Source organism: Mustela putorius, unplaced genomic scaffold (assembly GCF_011764305.1).
Source record: "Mustela putorius furo isolate JIRA1106 unplaced genomic scaffold, ASM1176430v1.1 tig00000129_pilon_pilon_pilon, whole genome shotgun sequence".
NCBI lineage: Eukaryota > Metazoa > Chordata > Mammalia > Carnivora > Mustelidae > Mustela > Mustela putorius.
Window position 1 is genome coordinate 42414633 of NW_025421290.1, and position 27820 is coordinate 42442452.

The 27820-nt window shown below is 55.7% G+C and overlaps 1 protein-coding gene across 4 annotated transcripts in view; it reads right to left on the reverse strand.

The window, feature by feature from the left end:
- Positions 1-27820, reverse strand: part of ITPK1 (inositol-tetrakisphosphate 1-kinase) — a 166569-nt gene that overhangs the window by 51077 nt on the left and 87672 nt on the right. For 3 of the 4 annotated variants that reach the window (XM_004754796.2, XM_004754795.2, XM_045072982.1), the window contains exon 3: positions 16533-16658. In XM_004754796.2, coding sequence (XP_004754853.1) covers positions 16533-16658 — 126 coding nt within the window. Of the gene's footprint in view, positions 1-8916; positions 9118-16532; positions 16659-27820 lie in introns of those variants that run through there. The other variant, XM_004754797.3, reaches the window with a different exon arrangement.

A 27820-nucleotide genomic window follows, 5' to 3' on the forward strand; every position in this document is an offset into this window, starting at 1 on the left:
GAACATCTGGACACAGGTTTCTGTGTGGACTAATGTTTTCATCTCCCTTGGATTACACAGCGGATATTCTTGGGGTAAGAATGCAAAAGATCACAAAACTTCTCAGCCGCTCAAGCACAGAGGTTCTAAAGGTAGCAATCACAGAAATCTACCACAGTACACAAAAGAAACCAATTTTCTGATTTTCCAAAGCTGCAGTCACACAAAATAAACGCCAGATTTGATTCTCAAAGCAATCTCTGTGACCTGTAGCATAAACAACTGTATTTTTATTCCCATTTTATAGATGAAAAAAGCTGAGCCTCTGACCAAGGCAAAGTGACCGGCTCAAGGTCACATAACCAGCTGGGGCTCTGCCAGGATTCGAAACCTCCCATTACAAGGTCAACCCCACAGCTTCTGCAGTGCAACCCTGTCACCTACCCCAACAAGTTATGTGGCTAAAGTGCTTTTTAATTCCCACAAAGCCTAAGGACCATTTTTGAACCTAAGTGCTGGATAACCTGTGCACAATTCCATCGGACAGGTCTAGAACAGGAAAGAGAGGACCAAAGCCTGGGGCCAGCAAGGGGTAGGGGGTAGTGGTTGAGAGGAAAGAGGCTGAGAGCTGTCCAGACCTCCCGTGGACAGAGCAGCCTCTACCGGGTCTCTAGGGGAGGCTGGCTATCTGAACGGGAGCTTCCTGAGTATTTGCACTTACAGAACAAATCTTATGCAAGCACTGCAGCAAGAGTGAGCCCTGCCTATGTTCCAGAACTCTCCATCTCCAGCGATGTGGGACAGGAAGCTGCACAGGGAAGGCTAAAAAAGGAGTCACATGTAGGGCTGGGCAAGCTAAGTGCCAGGTTCCCCTGCCAAGCATTCTGCACATTAACCTGAAGGCTGGAGGGAGAGGAGGAGGTGGTTTCTAGGAGGAGAATTAGAGGACTGAAACCCTGCCGGCCAGGAGCAGTGTGGGAGGACCAGGCTGGAAGCCACTGATGGAACAGGGATTTGAGAGCATTAACTTGTTGGAGAAAGTTCATCTCCAGCCTCCTTCCTTCCAGAGTCCCTATTCCCCACCCCCCAGGAAGAGGTCTTATGAAGAGGACAGCAGGACAGCAGGTCCTCACTGAGAATGCAAAGAGAAAGAAGGGGCAGGGCAGGTCGGGAAAAGGCAGGGAAGGAGTGGGGAGCCCATGAGTGGCTCTAGGGAGCAGCTCTGCTCTGTTGTGTGATCTGGTCATGGATAGGCGGTGTATCTGGTTTGCAAAATTCGTGAAGCTGCTCACTTATCTGTATAGCTTTCTGTGTGTATTATCTTCAACGCATTAAAAAAAAAAAAAAAAAAAAGATAAAGAATGAACCAAAGCACCAGACTATTCAAACAGCAAGGACCTGCTCCAGTCCCCGCTCTGCTATGTGGCCTGCCTTACACTTACACTCTCTGGGACTCCAGCCCCCCGTGCGGGGTAGATCAAGGATGGAAAAGGGGGGCACCCATCCACCACACCTCCCTGGGGCCGCGGCAGCCATCACCACCAACTGAGGCAATGATCACTTGGGGACCACAACAGCCTTCTGCACTAACCCCAATGGGATTCAGAATCCTGATCATCACTCAGTTCCAGAAGTCAGACAAGCATGGGCACCCAAGACGAACCCCACATGCCATGCACAGAACAAACGCTCCAGGCTGATTCCTTAAGACCCCATGAGTCAGAGTTTGTGTGTTTCCGTGAGCGCTCAGTCACCAAAGAGATGCTGGGGAAGACCTGACGTTCTTCCCTGTGGCTGTTAAAAATTACTCACCAGGCTTTTATGGGAAAAGAGGTAACCTTGGGCTTACTCAGCATAATCTCACTCCTTCTGACTCTTCCTGAGAGCACAGCCCCAGCCCAGACCTTCCAGTTGATGGCCACAAAGGCTGGCCTTTGAACTCACTCCTTCCACACCAAGTGGTGGATGAAAGACAGGAAACATCCAGTTCCTTAAAAAGTCTTACCACTGTGATGGAAGTCCTGGCAAGAAGCCAGAAGGAATTATTATTAATAATTACAGTAATAATGGTAATGATAGCAGCTAACTTTTCCAGAATGCTCACCAAGTACCAGACTGTTGTACACACTTTCAGAACAACCCTAGGCAGTAGGTCCCATTAGCAGCCCCATTTGACAGGTAGAGAAACTAAGGTTCTGAGCTCCTCGGTACCTGGCCCAGGCTCTCCCAGGATCCAGGCCATCTGGTTCCAGAGCCCTCTAGCTGGCAAGACAAGGCATAGGGGGCCCTGGCTAAAGGAGAGGCATCTCAATTTTAGCTACAACTAGAATTTCTCATGTGCATTCTTTTAAAATTTATGTTGAAGAAAGAAAACTAAGTCTTTCTCACAGTCAGCCAACTCAAGCCTAGGCTGCGAAGCACCCCAGCAAAAATGGCAACAGAGCTCCCAAGTTCCTTTCCAGACCTTGTGAGACCTAAGGTCCCTTAGTCCAGCCAGTCTTTTCAGAAAAGAAGAAAGAAGCAGAAACTAGCCAGAGGTCACATGGGGAAGGGGCAGAGATGAGACCATGACCGCATATGCTCCTTATACTACCCCAGGGTCCTCTCTGGCTCATTCTGTCCCAAACGTCCCAAGGAGCGACCACAGTGGGCTAGAGTCTCTGCTTCCGTTCCCAACTCTGGATCACAGACAAACTAACAACCACCAGAAGACAGCCACTCTTAGGAGAGTACAAAAATGACATGACCAGACGCTAGAGCCCACAACGGTCTCTGGGATGAAGATCCACGTGGCACTGAGGCAAGATACATGTAGGATTTGAACGCACAGAATGCCTGCAGCGGACAGCTGCCGAGTGGAGTAGGACCAGCGGGAGGAAGACTAATAGATGAAATGGTGTCCTGGGCAATCATACCTTCAAAGGCATGGTACTCTTCTGCAGAAAGTGAAACACGTTCCTGGGAGATCAGCTCCGCATGATGAGGTCATGACCCATGCTGAGCAAGGACTGCTGGGCAGGACTGCTAACGAACGCTCTGGGCAGACTACTGAAGCCATGAAATCAACATGATTTCATGTTCATGGACATGAAATCAACTGAAGCCAGGGCCAAATGTCCCCCAGGCAAAGCCTTCCTGGCACCACCCAGAATACCTGTCTGTTCATTACACCCTACAGAAAACCGCAGAGAGCCTGAGGAATCCATGCTAGACCTAGGTATCTTGGTGCAACACAATGTGCCAGGCAGCCAACCTCGGCCCTGGCTAAACCAAAGCACCCATGGCTATTCAAGAATCATGGGCCAGGCGTCTGAAGAGGTAGCCAGGTCTGGCATAGGGCTGGGGCTAGAGATTCATGCAGCTAACCTGTGGGCCAAGAGAAGGCTGTGACTGCATCCAGTACATACCAGGGGCAGGATTGCCAAGTCCAGCCACATAGGATGACATTCACGTAGTCTGCCACTGAGCTGTGTAGTACACAACCTATGTAACAGTCCCTGACCATCAGCCAAGGCTTAAGCCTTCCAATCACTGGCTGAGCACCTCTTTCCACCCAGCACCACCTGGCTGATCCCAATTCTAGCACACGGACCCTAAGACACTGCAAAAGTTAAGGCAAAGGCCATCAAGAAGTTTCGGTTCAGGGCTCCTGGGTGGCTCAGTGGGTTAAAGCCTCTGCCTTCAGCTCAGGTCATGATCCCAGGGTCCTGGGATCGAGCCCCATGTCAGGTTCTCTGCTCAGCAGGAAGCCTGCTTCCTCCTCTCTCTCTGCCTGCCTCTCTGCCTACTTGTGATCTCTCTCTGTCAAATAAATAAATAAAGTCTTTAAAAAAAAAAAAGAAGTTTTGGTTCAAGTCTTAACACTGACATTAACTTTATGCGTCCTGAAAACCACTTAAATCATTTGTACCTCAGTTTTCCCTCCTATAAAACAAGTAGGCTGGAATAATGCATTTTTATAATATCCTTTCTGACTCTGAAGTCCTAGGATTCTTGGATGCTGTGAAGAGATAAATGAATGAAAAAACCTCTCAGGGCCCTGGAGTCTAGGACCTGCGTCCCTCGGGCATACACAGTGCAGTGACTGAGCAGAACCCAGTCTCGTTAGGACAGTGACACGCATGCCCATGACAGCGGAGGAAAGAGAGTGAGCAGGACAGCCACACGAATGACAGACGGCCAATGGCTCTGCATCAGGGACAGACATCAGTTCCCCAGATCAAGCAAGACCACACATACCCAGACCGCCTTTTAGAGCAGCCGCTAAGAGGACTCCCCAGTTCTCATGGACTCAGCCCTGGCATGGGGAAGGCACCTCCTCCCCTGCCACGTCTCTAACTTTTCTAAAATGGCTCCTTGAAGAGAGCGGGGCTGCCATGTCCTCAGCCACCTTGATCCTATTCTGGAGGTCGCCAGTGTCTGAGCACTCAGCCTGAGGCCTCCCAGAGAGCAAGAAGCCAGGAAGGGAGGGAGCCCCTAAGTGTGCACGCTCGTGTGTGTGTGCGTGTGCGTGCATGTGCACACCAGAGCCGGGGTACCTCTGCAAGCTCAGGGAGGCTGCATTCCCCCCAGCCTCACCAGGAGCTCCTAAGTGCAGAGAGATGCAGGGAACGATCCTGTCACCACACGGGACGCACAAGGGTATGGGTCAGGGCACTAATCTAGCCGTAGGCGGAGGGAAGCGGAGTGGAAGCAGAAGGGCAAGAGAGAGGGTTTCCGGAGGCCAGGGCGGCTGAACCACCAAGGGTCACCGGCATGGACCACGAGGAGAACAGGCATTCCAGGCAGAGGGGACAGCACAAGGCAAGGCGTGGGTGGGGGGAACCCCTCATGACTGGGGAGACGAGGTCTCAAAGAGCAGTTTACGTAAGGCAGAAAGCAGGACAGACAGCGGGAGACACAGCAGCCAGGGCGTCTGGACATGATCCTAAAGCAACAGGGTCTCCAGCCGAGGAGGGGCGGGGCTGGCTTTGACCTCTGCAGTGACCTGTCTGTTGGCATCCGAGGCCCAGGGGCTGAACTTGGAAGGGACAGGCCTGAGCAGTGTGTCTGACACAGAGCTGGCATTAGAGGCATGGGTGCCAGCCTTTGCCATTCCAGAAGGACCGAGACACTGCCTGACCTCTGGCATGATTTGTCAGAGCCAGAGAAAGGAAAATGATGTGCTCTGCCCCTCAGCCTGGTTGCTCTTCAGACCTGTTATTTAAACCCATGAACCCAGGCTGGGGTGGTCAGGCCCCCACAGCACTGGGAGCTCAGAAGAGAAGGCAAGGTGTGAACACGTGAGTGCCAGACAGAAGCGAGGTGGCCTGGGGTCAAGGTCCAGACAGGCTGCATGAGCCTGGCACAGACGCTGCCCTCGCCAGGGCCCTGAGCGCCAGCAGCAAACACTACAGAATGGGGAACCAGCTAGGGGTGCAGCCCCCTATTTTCCAGAACTCATGGCCAAATTCAACTGATGAGAAGAAACATGTCCAAAAGTGGAGGATGACGGACCAGCTCTAGGTTGGTAGGAGTGTAACCGGCTCGACTCTATGGGAAGAAACCGGACACCAGCAAAATCAAGAACACATGAACTCGGCATCTCTACTTCCAGGTATCTATCCCACAGAACTCCCTGCGTGTGCACACGGACACATGTACTAGGGCATTTCATCACCAAGGCATGTTCCAGAAACATCAGTAGAGAGCTAATTAAGGGAAGGATTTAAGACCAGTTAATGGTATATCATGCAGCCATTAAACAGAATGAGGCAGCCCGAAGGGCTGATGCAAAATCATTTCCCAGATCTACTGTGGGAACAACGGCTTTGTGTGGGGAACGGAAGACCATCTTTGTTCGCACACAAAAAGGCTCAAGGTCCCGGGGAACCGACGGCTGCACCAAGATGGGAAGTGGCTGGCTGGGCAGCAGAGGTGGTGGGGGAAGACCCTGACATTACCAAGACCAGTCCGTCAGGACCGGTGAGAGCCACCCACCGACGACACAGGGAAAGCCACGCCTAAGGAATGCACCAGAATCATAGTCCACGAGATGATGGCGATTTGCTGTCCCAGACGGGGCATGAGGTGGGAGAAACACTGGAACATTCATGAAGGGCACAGCAGGCTTCCACGGAGCAGAACACCAGCAATAACCACCCCCACACCCGTCCCCGCCAATGAACAGAACAGTCACAGAAAAAGGGGCTCGGAGGGGACAAGAAGCCAGAGCCCCAGGCCCCAGACTCCAGAATGAGCTGTACTGTACAGACTCATACCACTGACAGGGCCCAGGGGAGCCCCTTTCTGGATGAGGGAAGATGCTTAGACAGTGCTGTGTGGAGCAGGGCTGGGCCTGAGCACCCCTAAGAGCAGGTTCTCCTGGGTGTGCGACTCTGCATGCCCGCCTCAGTGTCCCTAACGGGCACCCCCATCCCAGAGCCGGCTGCCCCCCATGGCTGACTGTCCACCTGGGTCACCCCCAGACAGTCTCACATCACGTGCCTTGCTCAGTCACCGGCGAGCACCCTGAGCCCGACAGTGTGGTCCTGACAGGTGAGAAACTTGTTCACAGAGCGGACAGAAAAGTCCACGCATGAGCTCCCGCCAAAACATATCCCCAAATGCTGAGGAAGAAAGAGCTGGAAGTAAACAGGCTGCTCCATTATCTAAGATGGCAAATGCCTTCTCCTTGCCCTTCCCAGCCCCCCCCAAAACCATGGAAGACAGTCCCTCCCTCTCTGTCCCCAGACTGCAGCACCAAACCTGTAAGTGGGCTCTCCATCTTCCCTCAGCAGGAGGCTGGCACAGGGCCGGGCTGGACTGTCCACCCGACGAATTTCCCATGCCCTGTTGCAGCGCCATGGCCCTACCCAGGTCCTCTGGAGCCGGGGAAAGGACCCCCAGGGCTGGGTGCTGGTCAGAACGCGTCCCCTCACAGGCCAACACTAAACCAGGACAGACTAGCACCTCCATTCAGGGATCCCTGTGGGGGACCGGACGGGATCCCAGCAGTCCCGGGGCCCACCCGTCAGAGCCAGCAGCTGGGCAATGTCAGGACCAGACAGAGGCAGCGGCTGCTTGGGCCCCGTGCTCCTTAAGCACCTGTGTTAACACCCCTCTGCATCCCTGCCACACACGGCCCCCACAAGCACACCCCCTCCATGCCCACATCCCCCTACAGGCACCCCCCAGGTGGCTCCAGTGAGCTGTGGAGCCGCCCGTGCCCTTGGGCCACGGGCCACTTCCCAGGACAAGGCCACAGGACTGCTCAGCGGCCCCACCCACCCACCCGCACCCAGCCCTCCAGCCAGACTTGAACTCTCAGTTCCCAGAACCAACGGAGGCCTCCCCAAGGCCCACAGGCTCCCCAGGGCTCTGCTGGGTGTGCAAGTGTTACTCACAGAACTCAGGGTGCCCAGCCTGCTGTCAGCAGGGCGGGTGGGTGGGGGGAGTCATCGGGGAGCAGGGCAGAGTCTGCGAGTGCTGCTGAACTCGGAGAAAACCAGGGGCGGCTCTACCCAAACATGCCTTGGCCGCTCAACTCCGCACTCGGTGCCCCCAGCCGCACCCCCCCAGGCTTCCTAGCTTCCAGGAGGAAGGCTCAGCTGCCCCACCACACAAGCACCACACGCCCGTTACACATCCCCCCTCCTCCCCAGCAGGAACCCTGGTTCAGAAGGTGACAGACTCCCCTCGGCACCCTGCAGCCTCCCTCTAACCGGCAGCCTCAGGCTCACTAGGTTCCTCCAATCCACCCACCCGGCCCCCCACCGCCTTCTTCAGGGTCCTCAGACCTCTGGGCCTGTCCGGCCAAAGGACGCTGTCCCCTGGCTTGCTCCCCACCAACAGACCTTTCAGGCCTCAGCTCAAACGTCAACTCCTGAGAGAGGCTGCAGGACCAGGTGGTAAGAACTTCCCTGACATCTACCACAAGCCCCAATTTTTCTTACTCCCAGAACTTTCTGTAACTGGAGACCGTGTTACTTTTTTCTCTGCTTGCTTGTATTTTGTGTGCATTCCCTCCCTCCCACCCCACCCCCACACACCCAAATACAATTGTGTGGGGGCAGGGGCTGAGTCCGCCTGATGTGATATATTGATTACTGTATCTGCCGTCTTTGAAGGATTCTGGCACACAGTAAGTGCTCAATTAAGACTTGGCTGAATGAATGAGATAATAGCTCTGCCATGACTGATCTTGGAGATCAATGAACAGACTGAGAGACACGGGCCAGGTCAGGGGCTGGAAACCGGGGGGTGCGAGAGAACGGAGACAGTAGGCGGGGACCCCAGCAGCAAGGGGCTCAGGGAGGTCCTCGTGCCTCAGAGGACCGAGGTCAGCAGAGGCCAGCTTGGCTGGTGAGCAGCTTTGTGACTGACCGCAGGAAGGCGAAGGAAACCGCAATGGCTTTATCGTGAGCACGCAGCCCACACAAGAAACACGGAAGCAAGTCAGGAAGTCATGGCCCCAAAACAGGCCAAGAGGAGAACGGCAGAAGGTGACCTTTCTGTTGCAGGTGTTGTTGAAATAAGAGCCCATGAGACTTCAGTCCCCTGGTCTGAGATCCCAATCTCCAAGACCCAGCTGCATCCAGCGAGGCCTCCGTATCCACGCTTTTAAAACAAGAGTGGCTCCACTTATGGGTGGAAGCCGTCAGAGCCGCTGCGCTCTGAGAAAGGCAGGGGTCTCAACCAGGCGCAAATTTGCCCCCCGCCCCCCAGAAGCCATTCAGCAACAGGCATTTTTGGTTGTCACGATTGAGGGTGGTGGAGGCCAGGGATGTCGCTGAACACTGTACCATGCACAGGACAGCCCCACAATATAGAATCGTTCAGCCCAACACGTCACAGTGTCAGAGCTAAGGAACCCTGAAATCACATGCATAAGTTCTTTCTTCAACCTTGGATAACTTTACTATTAATAAACGTTAATATTTCTAAAACCCAGCATACCTCAAACCCTGTGCCATAAACCGCGGACGGCCCACACGCCGCTGTGAGCTGGGTCAGAGCTCAGGCTTCCGGGGCAGCTGGCCAGCTCGGTGGGGAGGGGCTGGAAACAGGGTCATGAAGTCGTGGACCTGCCTGGGGGACCGGTCTTCCGCTCTCCGCAGGAAAGGCCCCGCAGACAGCCGATGGCACTCGACAGCACCAACCCCACGGGGACCAAGAATGACTCACTACCCCCGCCTGATCTGGGCCCACAATGGGCAGATTGTGCGGCCATCTCCACCACTGGGGGAGTGGCCTTGTCACCCGGGGCAGGAGTCCTGAAGAGCCTGACCTCATGGCCACCCCAGGCCAGGACCTGTCTTCTAAGGCCAGGGCCACCGCCAAGGCCCAGTCCTGACTTCCCTGGTGTCTGCTGGCTGCTGTCCGTCACCGCGTGGCCCCAGCTGTGTCAGAGGCAATCCCAGACGGTGACCTCTTCCCTCAGGTGACCCTGAGTCGCTGGCCCTTCCCCCCCACCAAGCTGCTGGCCAAGGCTGCTCTGAGGCCTACTTGGAAGAACTGTGAGCAAGAGACAATCCAGCCTCGGTGGTGCTCTAGCTGAGCAACCGTAGGCGAGTGTCTTAACTTCCTTGGGCCTGTTTCCTCACCTGAAAAAGGGGGAAGTAAAAATTCCATTCTCCCAGGGACTGACCTCTGCACAAAATGAGATAAGAGATGCGGAGTGCCCAGAGCACAGGAGGCCAGCTGGGACCTGCTCGGGAAGCGTGGCCTCTCACGGGCCTCCACGGAGACTGCGCGAATCCATCGCCGGCACCTCCAGCCGGGAAGCCCACATGCCACTAAGCTCTGCTCCCAAAGAGAAACTCACTTGATTTTTGTCGGGTTTAGATGTTACCTCCCGAATCAGGTTAGAAGGCCCAGAACCACAAGATCATGCTGCTCCTGCTTCCACTCCATCCTCCCGCGTGCGGCACCAAGCCCCAGGCTGGCGGCCGCCCAGTGAACAACTAGAGTGGACAACTAGAGCCGGTGCAGCTGGGAAATCGTTTCTGACCCCCAGGGGTCGGGGGCAGAGCGGAGCCATGGTCCCGGGGGTGATCACTGCCGCTCACGACCACCGCCTTTTGGGTGGGGACGCCGCAGCAATCAAGGTCCTATCCCACACTGTCATCCTGGCACGTGCCCAGGGAGGCAGGCAGGGCCCCCGAGGCCCTGGTAGGTAGACTGGTGAGAGGCGGAGCTGGGCATAGTACCAAAGTCCCTTGACCTCCACCCAGCCCTGCCTCCAGTCACTGCCCATCTCTGGTCCCGGCACAGAGGACACCTGTCATCTGGGACATTTTCAGAACCACCACGTTGCTGATGAGTAGTGCTGATCACAGACACTCTTAAGAGCCAGGGTGTGCTTCGCGGGGTTCTCCTCCTCCTGCCACGACGACCTGTCTGCAGCCGCTCTGTCACCCCAGCTCCCGCCCATGCAGTGGGGCCCAGTCGACCCTCCGATGATGGCGTCGCAGGCAGAAATGAGCCTGGGCCGGGCTGGGGGAGCCGCTTGTTACTGCTGCGAGCCAGTCCTCATACCCTGTCACAGGAAGGACCTCAAAAGCCATCCCCTCCGCCCTGCCCCAGTGTCAGAGGAAACTGGAGTCTACAGCCAGCCTGGGAGGCAGGGGCAAGTCACACACCGGCCAAGGCCCACAGAGGCCCCTCCTGAGCTCCAGGAGCGACAAGCAGCCGGCACAGTTAGCGCACGCAGGTCTCTGGCAGCCCTGGGAGGCAGGGACGCCGCCTGCCCCTATTTTAGAGATAAAGGAACGGAAACACAGGAGAAATGAGAAGACACTCCCAATGCCAGCAGGGAGAAGTGTTGGGGGGTACCTCTGGACCCAGGCTGCAGGCTCTGACATCAGTGTGCCTAACCGCTGTGCCCTGGGGGGGCGAGAGCCCGAAGGAGGAAAGCGGCCAATTCGCGGACTCCAGACAGCGACACGCGGGACAGAAGCAGGGCTGCGGGGAAGACCCCCAGGTGACCAAGAAGCACGTGGAGAGATGCCCGCCATCGTCAGCCATCAGGGAAATTGAAACCAAAACTCCAAGGTGCTCCCTCACACCCACTAGGATCGCTAAACTCAACATGAGATTAAGTGCTGGCGACGAAGTGGAGACGCTGAAAGCTTTCTGCACTGCTGGCGGGGACGGAAAACAGTGCCGCACGAGGAAAACCAGGCTGGGGGTTCCCCAACCTCGGAAAACGCCCCCACATGACCCAGCAGTGCCCCACCCCCCACATGTATTCCCACAAGAAAGGAGACCATGTATAGAAGAGCTTACAGCAGTGGGTTTTTTATTTTTTTTTTTTTGAAGAGAGAGAGGGACGCCTGGGTGGTTCAGTCACTTGAGGGTCTGCCTTCACCTCAGGTCATGATCTGAGGTCCGGGGATTGAGTCCTACTTGGGGCTGTCTGCTCAGCAGGGAGTCTGTTTCTCCCTCTCTCTCTGCCCCTCCCCCTGCTCACGCTCTCCCTTTGTCTCTGAAATATGTAAAATCTTTAAAAAAAAAAAAAAGAGAGAGAGAGAGAGAGGCAAAGAGAGAGAATCTTAAGCAGACTCCACGCCCAGCACAGAGCCTGACATGGGGCTCGATCTCACAACCATAAGGTCATGACCCGAGTGGAAATCAAGAGTCACGCTTCACCGACCAAGCCGCCCAGGTGCCCCAGCAGTGCCATTCCTGAGAGTCAGAACATGGAAACAACCCGTCAGCTGATGACGAACACACAGTGTGTGTCTCCAAATGGAATGTTACTCAGCCATCGGAAGGACGGAAGTGACGATTCATACTATGACACGCGGCGGGGCTGGCAGGGCGGGGGGGGGGGGTGCCTGGAAAGTCTTATGCTAAGTGACAGAAGGAAGTCACAGCAGCCAAGTATTCTAGGACTCCATTCACATTAAAGTCCAGAATAGGGAAAGCTATCGAGACAGAAAGTGGGGGCTGTCTAGGGCCAGCAAGGGAGGTGATAGCAAAAGATTTGGGGTTTGGGGGGGGAATGACGAAAATGTCCTAAAATGGACTGCACAGATCTACGAATACACTGAAACCCATCAGACCGTACACTTCAAGTGCGTGAGTGGTGCGGTATGTGAGTTACGGCTCAATAAGCCTGTTTTTCAAGCGACAGGGGAGGGGAGGGGGAGCGGGGCTACTGAAGGTTTATTCTAAAACCTGCTTCCTTTCAGGTAAAACCGACGTGCAAAGTGTGCGTTCCCTGCCTGCATCCACGAGGTGAGGAAGGAGCATCCTTCCTAGATGCATGTCACAAGTCCGAGAGCCAGCTGGGACCCAAGAGGTGAGTGGGGCGTTGCCACACACGGGCCTATCGGTGCCAGCCTGTCACAGCCCAGGGATCCCCAGGGGCACCGGGATGAGGATGGGGGCACTGCTGAGCCCCCAGGGCATGAGCTCTCTCTTTATTGCAGAAACTGTCAGGCCCCGATGACTATGGTGTCCTCGCTCCTCAGAGTTCATCTTGCCTTGGCAATGGCCTCCTCCTAAGCAGGGCCTCTCTCATGCCAGGGAAATCTGATCTTATCGCCCTCACCCCTGGCCTGCAGGATAAAGTGCAAGCTCCACAGCCTGGCAGGAAAAAGCCCTCTCCCTCCAACCTGTTCACCCTGCAGCCCCCCCACCGGAGGCATCCCCACATGTACCCGACGGGCAGCACCGTCTGCCTCATGAGCCCTCCTTGGGCCCTTCTTCCAGCTGAAGCCATGTGCTCCCTCCTCTGACCCACCAGGGCGCGAAGCACTGAGCCAGCACCGCCAGCACCGCCAGCACCCTGTCCCTTCACAAACACACGGACACAATTCCTACATGGCAGGAATCATGTGTGGCCGTGGGGATCCCAGTGAGCTCAACATGGGTGCGATCTCTGCCCCTGTGCGGCTAACCCCCCCCCCCCGATGGACAGACAGACCGTAGCAAGCACTAGAGCATCAGGCACTTCCCAATGAGGAGAGGAAAAGCAGAACCTTAGGAGGGCGCCTAGGGTGGTGGGTGTGTCCTCAGAAAGGTCACCAGGGAGGCCTTCCTAAGGGAGGAACACCTGAGCTGAGAGCTAGGGAGAAGGAGGAATCCCAAGCACGAGGACGGCTTGGGCAAAGGCACTGAGGCGGGCAAGAGTGCAGAGCTGGAGGGCCGAGGTGGGCCGAGGTGGGCCGAGGTGGGCCGAGGTGGGCCGAGGTGGGCCGAGGTGAGGATGCCGGGGGGAGGCCACGGGCAGATCACGCAGGCCTCAGGGGCCCGCTTCAAGACTGAATGAAGTCTTCATTATCACTGGGAAGAGAAGGCACAGAACGGTCTGACGCCAGGAAATGTAGTAACCAAGTCTGTGTGTGCCCTAACTCATCACTCTGGGGGCCTTGGGGGCAGTTCCTGGTTTCCCCATCAGCCTCGCCTCCAGGCTAGGTCCTCATCTAGTGCTCACGAAGCACTTACCAATCTTCTAGCTTATCAAGGTGGGGAAGAGCTGTCAGATTAGACTCAGACCCGCCCCCCTTCCTAGCTCCTTCAGGGAAAACCCCAGGAAGATCCACCTAGACAGCCCCACATGCCCCACAGAACATAACCACTGTGACCCTTCTGGGCGATTCTGGGGCTGGAAGGGGCTGCAGGAGGACCACCCCCCAGCCCCTCCTCCCAGGTTGCCTTGGCTGTGACAGTGAGAAGAAGGTTCTCCATGCCCCCCAGAGGAAACAGATCAAGAGGGCAGAGCACCCTTGAGCATTGGGATGGGGACCCTCCCACCACCCCAACCCCACTGGCCTACATGGGCAGGGCCCCCCCCCCAGGTCTGTTTAGTAACAGCTGACCCTTGGGCAGAGCCGCAGCGGCACCAGGCTGCTGGCTCCACATGAACCCTGGGGCAGAAAAACAACTGAATCATCCTGATGATTCTCCAAGCAAAGCTCTCTCGGGGCCAATATTTAAAAAAAAAAAAAAAAAAAAAAGGCTTGGGGAGGTGGTTTCTATGGCAACCTGTTTTAGTGATCTGCAATGAACCCCAGGCCCACACCCTCCAACCTGTCCTCAAAGGCAGCCAGGAAAAAAGCATTAACCTCTGAGCTCAGAGAATTCCTTTCCATCGCAAGCTGGAGGCTTCATGGAAGCATCCCAGGGGCAGAAAGCTTTAGGGCTGTCAGGAAGACCTCAGAAACACCTCTTCCTCCACTCACTTCTCCTGGGACCAGAATATGGCGTCTGGAGAAGGCCCTTGAAGATGAGCCCCTTCTGGGCCAAAATATTTCTCTGTTTCCTTAATCACACCAAAGGCAGAGAGGCCAGCTTTGCAAACCCAAGCCCTGGGCTTGGCTTCTCTGCCACGGACCCTGTGCTCCCTACCCACCCCAGCCAACAGCCTCTTGTTAAAGTCTTGCATGAATATTAAAACAAGAACCTGAAAACAAGAGGCATGACTGACCAAGGTCACGTGCCAGTTTATCTGGTCTGGCTCTGAACCCTACAGGTCAACTTGGTCAGTGACTTCGTGGCAGGAGGGAGGCCGGGTGCAGCCGAGCGGGCCTCTCCCCTGGCCCTCACCCGGAGTCCCCCTGTCCCCCTCTTCACCAGCCCCCACTGTCTGCTCTCTTCCCTAGGCCTCTGGAAAGCTCAGCCTATCACCCTTTTCCCCAAAGGACTGTTCCCTTCACAAAGGAGGAAACGTCCCGGCCTTATCAGATATCCAGCTTCATACTCGAGCACAGAGTGCAGTGAAAATTTATCCCAAAAATACCAAGGCTGGAAGGTTACACTGAGGTCACCTCAGTCGTCTGAGGGCTGGCTGAGTTATGTGTGCCCAGGCTGGGACAGACTCCAGGGACCCAGTCCAAGGCTTCCCGGGGAAATGCACGCAGTGGCTGAAACCCTGAAGCCCCAGGTCCCCGCACCCCCAGCCCCGCCACGTTCTCCTGTAACCTTGTCTTCCACCCAGACCGGAACTCGGGGACCCAGTTCTCCTTCACTATTTGGCCACCGCCTGCCCGGGGCTGTGGGCACATGTGTGGTCACGGGAAGTGAAGGATGGGAGCCCCCTGCTCCTCGGGGCAGTCGTTCCCAAACTCCCAGGGGCTGCCTGGGGCTGCCTGGGGGCTACCGCCCTTGATGCTGGTGAACAGAGCAACATAAGTAATAGCTGCAGCCGCCTGGAAGTCCCGGCTGCAGGAGCAGAATGCCTGCACGCTCAGCAAACATTAGGCACCTCTACATACACAGACATTCACTTCGCATGGCAACCTGGCCGTCCTCAGGACTAGAAACTATCGGCATCCCCATTTTACAGAAAAGGAAACTAAGGCTCACGGAGGTCACATGATCAAAGTGGCCTTGAGCAGTATAAGAACCACTTCACAGGCTTGGCGTCGTGTGCTCTGACCAACGCTGGAGGAGGTTTTCCTGGTCCTGATACCATCTCACAAATAGGAAAACCGGAGTGTAGCGAGGTCAGGGAGGAGCCTTGGGTGCGCCTTGCCCATGGCCCCCAGCCCTATGAAAGCATGAGGGACTTTGGGCCATGGAGAAGACGCTGGAGGAGCATCCGCCCCGCCCCCCCGCCCCGCAGGCGGGGGGGGGGGGGGGGGGGGGGGGATGGCGCACCAGCAGGGCCACGAGCAGGGCACAACTGCTTCTGGGCTGCTTGCACACGGGAAGTGGGAATCCGTGGCAGATCCGGCCAAGAGAGGGGAGAGCCATGGGGAAGCAAACAAGGGAGGCTGAGGTCACGACCGCGGACACAGGCGGGAAAGAAAATACTTCAGCAGGAGGGCTACTGTGTGACCAAGGAGGCTAAGGAGAGTCCCCTTGGTGTGGCTACAGAAGGACAGGACATCCAATCTCCAATTATCACACACTGAAAACACGCTCAAGCATCCCTCCCAGTAGGGAGGCCCTCCACGTTCTTCGCTGTACTTCACTGATAATATGACTCTGTTTTTCAAGGGGACGAATCATGGTCTTGCCTCCAACAGAGAAAACACAGGACAAGTCAGTGGGGACAAAGGTAGCACCTCCCAAGGTGGGGGTGGGTCACTGAGGGCTCAAGGCCGTGGGGGGATGGGGGACGAAGGCAGGGAGGAGGGAACAGCCGCCATGCTCAGAGACCAGCACACAGGGGTCCAAGCAGTGAGCATGGGGGGCGGGGGGGGGAGGGGGCGCTGTTCTCCACCAAGGCAGAACCCGGGGAGCTGGGCAGTCTGTTCTACCTCAACAGCCCCCAGGGATCCCTTTCTCAACACGAGGCAGGAGGGTCCCAGCCCCGGTGCCAACCACGGACCGTGACTGTGTGCTGCGCGGGCAGAGGCCACATCTGGACAGGGCAGCGCTCTGATCAGTAATGCTCATCTACCCCGGCAGAGCGCGGAGGGTGAGCTGACCACACCCTGGCTGGATCCTCTCTGACACCCAAGGAGACAGAGGCCCTGGCAGGGAGGTGCCCACCCACAAGCACACATGCTGGGAGCAGCAGGACCACGACCCCCGGACTAGACGGCAAGACGGCCGTTGAAGTTCTAGAAGCACACAGGGTCATTCTGGGGCCGTCCCTCCTCACTGTCCTCGCTCACCTGGAACCTGTGCACCAGCTCCAGGGACTGGCTGTCGTTCTGGTCAGCTTCGAGGATGACATCAGTCAGCTTGTGGATGATGACGTCCAGGGGACCCTGCTCCTCAATCGGCCGGCTAAGGTTCAGCTGCCAGGGAAAGGCGGGGAGAACATGGAGAAAAAGAACAACTTCAGCACCTGAGCCACTGCCCGGCTGTCTCCCCCCAACCCACCCCGGCCCGTCCCTGCGGCCCTGGGAGAGCGGGCAGGAGGAAGGCCGGCGCTCACGGGCAATACAAGCAGGACAAAAGGCGCAAACCCATTAAGCTTCTAGAACTCCCCCACGGCAGGCCCTGTGTGTGCATTTCTGTCTCCGAGCCCCCACAGCACCTTGGATACCCAAGACACACACGTGGAACCAAGGCATCTACGGGTTAAGCGACCGTCACCGTGCCGTCGCTATACAGAGAAAACATCTACCGGACACGCACAATCTGCTCAATGACCCCGATGTTTCAGGTCGGAAAACCAGGGCTCTGCGAGGCGAAGCCAAATGACTGAAGTCACATGGCCAGGTCTAAAGTGAGATCCAGGCAGGTACTCTTCCCACGGAACGACGGCCTCAGCAGAGCTGCGATCCCCACGCCCAAGAGGCACCACCCCGAGAGACGGGCAGACGGGCAGTTCGAGCTTCACCTTGAAATCCAGGCTCGTCCCAGACACCGGGAGGGACTGTAGGGTGGCCCTGCTGGCCCTGCTCCACAGGGGGCTCTGTTTGTTTTTTCAAGAACGCTGGGTTAGGGAGATCGAATCCCCAGGGAGCCAGACCCACCGGCTGACAGAGCATCAGTGTCACCTGACCCCAGAGCCAGAGCACCTGCCAACAACGGGGCAGCCCGACAGCACGCTCCCTGACCCGCCAGATGTCTGCCGCCCGGCACGCAGCCACCACCAGCTGCAAGACCAGGCCCCTGGAGGCAGCGGCGCCAGCCCGGCACCTGGCTGACCCCCAGGATGGCCTCAGCAGAGGCCAGAGAATGTCACCAGCCCCACCCCCACTCATCCCCCCACCCCCACCCCGCCCCGCAAGCAGAGCTCCCTCCAGGATTCCAGGCTGTTTCCAAGTTGCTAGTGAAGAAATCACAGTGTCCGCTCTGGGTAGGCATCGCACTAGAAACGGTTTTTATTTGCCAACCACGTGATGAAAGGTGATTTCACAAATGAGGAGAGTGGGGAACACGGACTTTTGGAATCCCAGCCCCCCTCACCCCAGGGTCTGACAGCGAGAAAGTGGAGGTGCTCAGATGCAGATCTGAAGCCTGGAGCGAGCTTGCCGTCCAGCGCAAGCCCTAGCCCCAAGCCCACTCTGGGTCCGGGGAGGCTGGGCTCTACAGCCACGGGCCGCAGGCCGCCCTGTCCTCTGGCTTCTTGCCGAGCGGCCAACGGAGGCACATGAGAAGATGGGGGAGGGGGAGAGAGAGATGTCCGGGTGTCTGCTTCCACCGTCCTCACACCCTCGCCGCGTTTCTGGCACCAGACACCCCTGCGAGCAGGCAGCTCCTCTCCCAAGCCCTCCACTGTCCCCTCAAGCCTGGGGTGGTGACAGTTCGCCCCACTGTGGCGGCCACGCCACATCTCGCTCGCGGCTCTGACCCAGCCCCCACCTTGTTATCCTCTCTTCGTTAAACTCTTGTCTCGTCAAACCTTCCGAGAGTACCAGCTAAGTACCAATACTTAGCTTTCTTAGGTCTTCCGAAAGTACTGGTATCTTAACTTTTTTTTTTTTTTTTGGCCTAACAGAAAGAGATTTCCCCTACTTAAATAAATAAATACATAAATAAATAATCCCACGGACCTCACAATAATACTGAAGGAGCCTCTTCCCACCACAGGGTGACCAGCCTAGATACAATCCAGGACAAGTCCGACTAGCTGAGAAGCCGGCCATTCCTCCAAGGGCTCCCGGATGGAGAAGGGAAGCAGCGCCTGCGGTCCTCACACTCCCACTGTCACAGACCAAGACACCAAGAGGCCAGGGAAGAAAAGTCATGGGGCAAGGCCTGGTGGGGGGCGGGGGCTGGATGGAGGCCCAACAGCAACACCTGCAGGCTGAGTGTGCAGCACTCAGCACTCACACCTGTGCACCAGCCTGGCTCCTCATTCCCTACCACCACCAGGCCTCAGTTTCCCCACCGGGCTTCAGTTTCCCCTCCAATATACACAGGAACTTGGGAGGATCCTTCTGCTTCTGCCCGTGGAGGCGGGATTACGTTCCCATCCAAACCCACTTCCCGGGGAAAACAAGCCAAAACAAGGAACAGAATTGGAAGGAAGGGGAGCAAAGCCAGTGGGAAGTGGTACCCTGAGCAGAGAAGCGCAAATTCTCAGAAGACGCCACGGACGCAAACCTACTTTGGCTGTACCCGCAGCTCCACCATGACGGGTACCACAAATGAGAAGCCAATCTTTTCAGACCGAGGCAGCTAGAAACAGCAACGAACTGGGTCACACGGGTGAAGCCCCACCTCCACCAGCTTTCACCTCTCCAGGGAGGAGCTTCTGGGTCTCCTGTATGGCAGGAGGGGACAGAAATGTGTCCCAGTGGGTTTGGGGAAAGGAGATGCCCCTGGCTCGTCCCGGCCTGGCACCAGCCTCGGGCCTGCAGACCTGACAAGCAGGGGCTGTTTGGAAAATAAGCTCTCCGCATTCTCGGCCATTCCACGGAAGGTAAACAGTGGAGTTCTGGAAGCCGGCCACCTCCCTTTGTATATTTTCCAAGCATTTTTATGCCAGTAAAACCATTTCATGAGAACAGCAACTTGGGACACACATCAGGCCTGGTTTGGTCCTGGCTTGGCCGTCTGTCACTGCAGCATCTCTGCTGAGACCTGCCTGGAGTGGCCACTGATTCCAGAAGATTCTCCAGCCCAGCTTCTCCTAAAGCAGCCAGATAAGCCACATTTGCCCTGAAGGGTCTATTCTCCTGCAAAGACCTCAAGGGGATTTGAGTCTCTCCCTGCTGGCTGGGAAGGAGAAGGTGGGCCCTCTGGGACTGCCACTCAGGAGGGGGGGCTCAGGCAGGGTCCAGGCACACCACGGGAGAGCAGGCCTGCTCCCAAGGACCCAAGACACTGCAGAGGAGCAGACCCTGGTGGCCCAGGCTTCATTTCACAGATGGGGTGGGGAGGGGAGCTCAGACAGAAGGAAACTCGTTTCAACGTTTCATTTTGCTTTTCTGACCACACTCTGCCCCCAGAAAAAGGGAACTTTCCCAGGGACTTGTTGCGGTCTGCGGAAGGGGTCTGATCTGTCCCTCAGCCAGTAACAAGGAGGTCTCAACAAAAGGGCCGCCCACTGTGGCCAGAGGAGGCCTGTGGGTGCCATGCTTCCAAGTCACGCCACCCTGTGAGGCCAAGGCTGAACGCTGTTCCGCACAGAGCTCAGAGCTCAGGCTTCGGAGCGAACAAGGGACCACTGTTCCCCCTCAGAGACTATGACAGGAGGCTGGCTGGCGGTGGTCGGGGAGGGCGGGAGGAGTTGGGACAAAGGCCTACAAAGCCCAGTGGCTGGAATGTGACCTCTGACTTCTGCAGCAAGCAACCCAGTCACGCCCAGCCCAGGATCCCAGGTGAGCTAGTGTCTGACTGCCCTGTGACGCCCGGGAAACCCCATCGCAGCTCGGCTGCCCCGGGGCTGGGCAGGTGATGTAACGTCTCCATGCCTCAGTTTCCCCATCCATAAAACGAAGGTGCTTCTACTCCTGACACTTCGTGGGCTGTTTGGGTGGGTTAGAACATTGCATTTGCAGATGTGGCGCAGGGCTGATGCAGAGCGGATGCGGTGGTAACACCGCGGAGTGCTCAGACAACGTCCCGCCGCAGCTCACTTGCTCATTCATTCGACAAGCATTCTCTGCTTGTCCTGGGTGCCAGACACAGACAGCCCCCACGCTCCCTTCGGGGGGCTGTCCGTCAGTAACAGGACTGTCTGGCGCACTGTGGCAGCAGAACCAAGATACAGCCGCGTGCCGCTCTAGGTCCTGCCTGGGAGACGAGCTCCTTCTCCCCAGAATGTCCCCCGGCCCCACACCCCTTTGTCCACACAGGGACCTCGCACTCATTTTCCAAGTCTCAGCTCCACAGTTCAAACCTTTTCCAGACTTCTCAATTCAGTGCACCCCAAACAGGACGATGTGACGGCTGTCTGGTCTCACCCAGAGCCCCAGGACCCTTTGCCTCTCCCTCCACAACTGCAACCTCACTGCCCAAGATAAAGTCATTGCTCTAACTGACCCTGCCATACCAGATCCTGAGATCCCCAACAACCAGCGCTGAGCCTGGCCTCCCCAGGACCTAAACAGTGTCTTGAGGTAAGAGGAGCTTGCCGAATGTGTGCTAAATGCCACTGATGTTTCAAAGAACAAAGTGAACACTGCAGACCAACTAGAAGGCACATTCCACGAAGCGGGGGGATTCCTTCCAGCCATGGGGGTTAGAAAGAGCCTCCTGGAGAAGGAGGGGAAATGGAGCAAGGAAGGTATAACGCAGGCAGCGGGAGTGGCTGCAGAAATCATCTGCATTTGATTCTCCACTTGCACTTGGGCAACTGCAAATGCCTGGGGGGGTCACAGGCTACCGCGTCCGCATAAAGAGCTGGTCCCACCTATAGCACGGACCCTGGGCTGGCCCCCTGGGAGGGGAGGCCTAGGACCACCCCTCTTGTGCTGCATCTACAGATTGGAAATGGGATCCTAGAGGACCAGGCACGACTGGAATTGTGCTATAGTGTGAACACCTAATAAATCCTGAGTGTGTTAAGGTAAAATATGGAGGTTGTAGGCTTGAACAGTTAGCCCGCCCTAATACAGTCCCCCGAGGAGAGAGCATGTATGCAGTGGAGGACAAGGATACCCCAACAGAAGCTTCCAGATGTCCCCAAACTTCCACACGTGCTTCCCTGATGGGATCAATAAGCAGCCGGATAGGAAAGAAATGTAAAACCATCTCTGGGGCGCATCAGGGAGGCAGAGGGCCTGGGAGAACGGGCTCCCCGCCCCTGGTACTGGGGCTGCGCATCCTTTCTGGACGCAAGATGCGAGGTGTTCTGTGACTGCAGAAGTCTGGGCAGCCGAAAACAACCCATCCCTCTCTGAATGGCCAGTCAGGCAGAGCAGGAACCAGCTGAGTGACAGAACCACCCTCCCGCAGCCCCAGCCTCTAGGCAAGAAGACCCATTGCCCTGTGGCTAGGGTGTAGCTGTTGCACACTCACCCAGAGTCAGGCCCTATCCTTTTTTTTTCTTTTCTTTTAAGATTTATTTTTGAGGGAGGGAGCAGGAAAGGCAGGAGGGGCAGAGGGGGAGGGAGAATCTGCAGCAGACTCCCCACGCAGCGCGAAGCCTGACCGGGCCCTGTTCTAAGCACCTGACCCGTGCACTCGCTCATGCAGTTCTTCCAACGGCCTGGGATCGGGACCCACAAGAGGCAGAGCGGTCAAGTAACACGCCGCAGATCTCGCGGCTTGTGCCGAATCTTCACTGTTCCCAGGCAGCAGCACGGCCGTGGAATCAGCCCGAGGAACGCCCTGGCTGTGGGCACCGTGTCCTGTTCTACTGAGGACAGCTCGGTGGGCCTCCAGATGGGAGCTGGTCACCAGGAAGTCCAAGCCACGAGCTTTCAGCCCTATCTCCTGTCCGCCAGCGAGGGGAGAGGGACTCGAAAACTGAGTTAATGCTCAAGCATGCCAACGTGATGAAGATGCCGTAAAAATCCCGGAGGTGCAGAGCGCGGGGAGGTGTTGAAGCATGGCGCGCTCCAAGGGAACAGGGAGCTTGGCATCCTTTCCCACAGACCCTGCCCTGTGCCTCCCTTCCAGCTGGATGTCCGACCAGACCCTTCAGCACAGCTTTTTATAATTAGCCAGCAAGCAGGAAGTAAATTGTTCCTAAGTTCTATGAGCTGCTCTAGCAAATTAATGAAACCCGAGAAGGGGGTCCTGGGACCCTCCAACTGAGAGCCGCCTGGCTGGTCAGGAGCACGGGTGACAAGATGGACTTGAGCGTGGCATCTGGGGGCGGCAGCGGCGGTCTTGTGGGACCAAACCTTTCGCCTGTGGGACCTAACACTGTCTCCAGGCAGAGGCAGTCAGAACTGGGTTACAGCCACAGACACCCAGCTAGGGTTACAAGACGGCCCGGTCAGGGGTGAAGACTCCCACACGGCTGGTGTTGGAAGTGTTCTGGGCGTGTAGTAAGCTGACAGTAAAGGACATGGGCAGGAGGTGTGTTTTTCTTACTCAATAGTGCACGCCATAAATGTCAGCTATTCTCTTTCCTGTTCCTATGGTTCACATTATTACTGACCAGTGGAAATTTCCCTGACTCTCTATCAAGCAGGGGACAATCACAAGCCAGAATTTGAATTTCACAAAGCTACGTCCCTTGTACTGACTCACAGAGACTCCTCAAAGCGTCTGCTGCCACCGTGAAATTTACTGTCGTTGTTAGTAATGGTCAACGTTTATCAAGTCCCTACTCTGGGCCACAGACTATGCTCACAGGAGCTTACTACACGAGGTGCAGCTGAGGACACTGAGGCACAGAGAGGTTAAGTCACCGGTCCAGGCTCACAGAGTTACAGCTGCCTGGGACCCGGGTCTCCCTCCTGCCCAAGCCAGACAACTAACCTCTAAGCCAAAAGGTGCCCCGGGTGCCTGCTGTTTTCCTTCCGTCCCCTTCCCCCCTAATTCACTCCTGCAGCGAATGCTTTCATGTGGTATGTTTTCAGCAGTGACTTCAAATGGAAGTTACTAGATGAAAAGTTTGGTCTCAGCCAGGGTCCAGACAAAATAGTCTGCATGAAAAGTGAGTGGGCGCGACTCGGCTGGATTCCCCTGTGCTCTCCACGGAGCTGGGTATCTGGGACAGAACGAGCACATCTCCCACGTTTAAAGCCTCACTATGCAGGAGCAGGTGTCTGCTGAAGAAGTCAGGTCTGGCACCTCATGAGCAGACTTCCGAAGGGAGCCGAGCCTTGGAGGGTGCAGCACCGGCCACATCTTTTCAGCAAGGCTGGTTCCAAAAGACAACTCGGGGACAGCAGACTGAAGGCTTTTCCCCAGCAAGAGCAACTCTCACTCCCCAAAGAGCCCAAAGGGGCCCTCAGAGAGGACAGGAGCTGGAGGCCACCTGCAGCTGGCCACCAAGATCGGCAGGCTGGGCTGAAGACAGAGCCGGTCACCGCGGGAGCCCCTGGCCCAGGATGGGGAGCGGGACTGTCGCCAACACTCTCTGACCCAATTCCCCGATTTCTTAGTAACTGGTTTCCAGTTACTGGGTAATAACAAACAATGATCTGGTTAAGGCCAAAGAGTGAACAACCTTTTTCCCCCAGAAGATGAGGGGCCAAGCTGATGAAATGATACCAGGACAGACGGACCTTAGAGTTCCAAAGTTCCGGGCACTTGCAAGCTGACTATTTCAAAGAGCCAAAAAGCTTACACCCACTCAGCAAGCATGGCTCCTTGAGAAAAGGGCTGACCCCAGGTTCTTAGGAGCTAAGAAAAGCCTGGCCCTTGTCCAGTGCTAGGGAGCCAGGTTCAAGAGTAGATTGAAAAGAGAAATGCAACCATACCCTTTGACCCAGTAAGCCAACTTCTGGGATGATGGTTAAGAAAAAAAATCAACAGGTGAAAAGTCCCTCTGGCCCATGAAGATTCACTGTGGCTATATCGACAAAAGAGAGGACACAGAATACATGTCCCCAAAAGGGGGCCTGGCTAGGTAACAACAGACATACCCACACCAGAAGATATTAAAGAATTACTGGGCAAACGGGGCCTAGTGGAAACAAGTGTGTGTGTGGGGGGGGGGGGGGTGATGGGGGGGGTGTCCCAACCACGTGAACCCACGAAGCTGGAAAGGAAACACACACCCGAATGAGAGAGGAGCCTGGGCACAGGGGACCCAGCATGGGAAGAGCAGCCCATCGGGACACATGGCAGGATGCATTTCCTAGTTTCTTTGCCACTGTGCGGTCACGTGACTGGTTCTGGCCAATGAGCCAAGAGCCAGTGAACCCTGGCCTCCTGGCACAGGGTTCCCCTGCAAGTGCCAGGGCCTCCTGCGCGATCTCCACGCTGGCACAGGACTGGCAACGTTCAAAGAGGAGCCTTGGATCTCTCAGCACTTGTGAACCGAGGCCCCAGCTGACCCCCACACACACGTGGCAGGAGTGAGCCACAACAACCCCATTTAAAGCTGTAAAGATTTGGGGTTTCTTTACACAGCACACGCTAGTCCTAACGGTGTGCCCCGCAGGTTTCTCTTTTCTCATTTGTTTGAACAAAAGGAGCGTGGAAGGGAAGCGGAGGGAAAGCTAATGAAAGCAAATGGTAACTTCCAGGTAACTGGCTTTTATTGTTGTTGTTTTTTTTTAAAGATATAATTCAGTATTTCGATGAAATATGACAACAGGGATTTATCCTGTAAGGGGGAAGATTAAATGTCCAATCCCCTCAGACTGGAAGACAAAAACCTTGCGTGGAGCCACGCCCTGACATGGCTGTCCTCCAGCACCCCCAGAAGAGCCCCCAAATCGGCCCGATGAGTCCCTTGAGCCTGTGTGGCTCAACTAAGTGGGCTGCTTCCAGCATGCGACGGCTCTCCGCGGCAGCTGCTGGCAGGAGTCAAGGCAGTGGAAACCAACCTCCCCACCCACCCCATTAGGTGCTAGGCATCAACCTGGTCCTGTCCTGAGGGGAACACGCAAACCACAAGCTGGTAAAAAAGAAAGAAGACAGCATGAAAAGGACTGGCAGATATGGACCCATGGGAAGAAGAGTCAAAGTTCATGCTAACAGGGACGCCTGGGTGGCTCAGTTGGTTGGACGACTGCCTTCGGCTCAGGTCATGATCCTGGATTCCTGGGATCGAGTCCCGCATCAGGCTCCCAGCTCCATGGGGAGTCTGCTTCTCTCTCTGACCTTCTCCTCGCTCATGCTCTCTCTCACTGTCTCTGTCTCAAATAAAAAAAAAAAGTTCATGCTAACTTTATTATTTTAATTTAGGCTGACTGCAAGAGGGAGAGTCGGGATGGGGAACGGTGCCCCCACTTAATTCCCTGTCCCCATGCCACAGGGGGAACCCAGAGCCCTTCCGCCCTTAGCTCACCCTGCTCCACTGCGGGCCAATTCTCTCCCTGAGCCCCCACAGGCCCAGAGGTGCTGTGCTAAGCACACCCCTTACCCATTTCATCTAACTCCTAAGATGTCCCTAGGACGCAGGGGAGGCGGTTACCACTGGACAGAGGAGAAAAGGAACACTCTAGGGGACAACACAGCCCAACAGAGGCTGTATAAGCAGTAATTAAGTGGGGGAGACAGTCTCTGTCCCCCAGTCCCTGTGGCTCTGGGACAGGTGTTCCTAAGCCCTCTGCTTTCCTTAGGAAATGGACAGGCTGGAGAAACCTTGTTCCTCGAGGTGACAGCAGGGGGCTGGGGTGGCCACCACGCACTCTAAGACATGGTCTGCAGGGCTGCTCCCGCCCACCAGGACTGGGGACAGGACTGTCCACCTGGGGTCATGGCAGGCACAGGGCACCCCACATGGGGTCTGGCCCACAGCTCCAAAAAGGGCAAGATTAATATGGGAATTCATATATAAGAACAGTGGCATCTGAAAACAGGGGATAAAAGATGGATGATTAGTAAACATCACTGGCATGATTTAGTATACACCTGAGAACAAAATACGTATACGGAGACACACACCTTCCTGTCTTCCACCAAGACAAATTCTAAGTGGAACAAAGATGTAATGATAAAAACCGAGAACAGAAATACTTGGAGGAACCACGAGCTATTTTGAAAAATAATTTAGGGCATGAAGAACCAAAAAAAGAAAATAACATTCTGAATCGTAGAAAACTAGAGATTGCTTTTGGGGCAAAACCCACCTCCAGTCAAGTTCAGAGGGCGACAGAGTGAGGACGTTAAGCAGGTGTCAGCGGCGCCCCCAGTGGGGGGCCTTCATGCCTACCAGGTGGGGGTGCTGGCCTCGGGCCCCTTGGCTTGGAGCCTCTGTTGAGCGGACAGTGGCACACCGTGTTGGCAGCAGTCAGGACGGAAAACTCCAGAATCCAGACCCCCGACACGCTCAACGGTGCCTCCACTCTTTTCCTACGTTAACCCCACACTTACTTTGCCCACTTTGGATTCTCCATTAAGTGTGCGGTCTCAGACCAACACCGCATTGGTCTGGCTTTCTTTTTGTCCTCCCCCACGTTATTTTAATTACAGTAGCTGTACGATACAGTTTTATACCTAGAAAAGCTAGTTCCCCCTCTTCAGTCTTCTTTTTTCAGTTTTCATTTTTCTTTAAGATTTTATTTATTAAAAAAAAAAAAGAGATTTTATTTATTCACTTGAGGGAGAGAGAGAGACAGAGAGAGCACTAGCAGGGGGAGAGGCAGAGGCTGAGGGAGAAGCAGGTTCCCTGCTGAGCCAGAAGCTGGACATGGGGCTTGATCCCAGGACCTGGAGATCATGACCTGAGCTGAAGGCAGACGCTTAACGGTCTGAGGCACCCAGAGGCCCCTCATTTATTTTTTTCTGCACGTCTTCTAGAACAGAACTGGGACTAGGGGAAAGTCACACTGATGGGCAACTTAGGGGAAACTCATGGCTTGAGGTTGAGTCTTCCTACTGAGAACATGGTATCCCGCCGTATTTGCCAACTCACCTCACAAATGAGCTCCAACAAATTGCTAAGAAGGAAACAACACCACAGAAATAAAAATGAACAAAGAAATGTTCAGACTTGAGTACAGAGAAGTAAATAAAACAGTTCCAAACTGCATGCATGTGAGAAAATGCTAAACATCGCACAGGAGAGCAAAGCAAATCGTAACTGCACTAAGATACCACGTTCTGCCCACCAGATTGGCTGAAAGTCTGAGAAACTGGTAATACACCCTGTTGACTGGGGTGTGGGGAAACAGGGACTCAAACCCAAGGGGGGGGGGATGCAAATCTGAATCATCGCCACAGGAAGGAAGTTGGAAGTATCGGTCTCAACTGAAAGTCACACACTCTCTGGTCAGCAGGTTCGATTCTAGGAACTCAGCCCAAGTGAGTCAGGCATTGCTACTTTATGTGCTATGCCTGGCTGCACTGTGGGGGGGTGGGGAGGCTGGGGGGAAGGAGGAGGGGAGGAGGAAGGAGGAAGAGGAGGTAGGAAGAGGGAGAGGGAGACAACAGTCCATCAGGAGGGACGGACTGAGGCACCTACAACACCATAACGAAGAATGAGGAC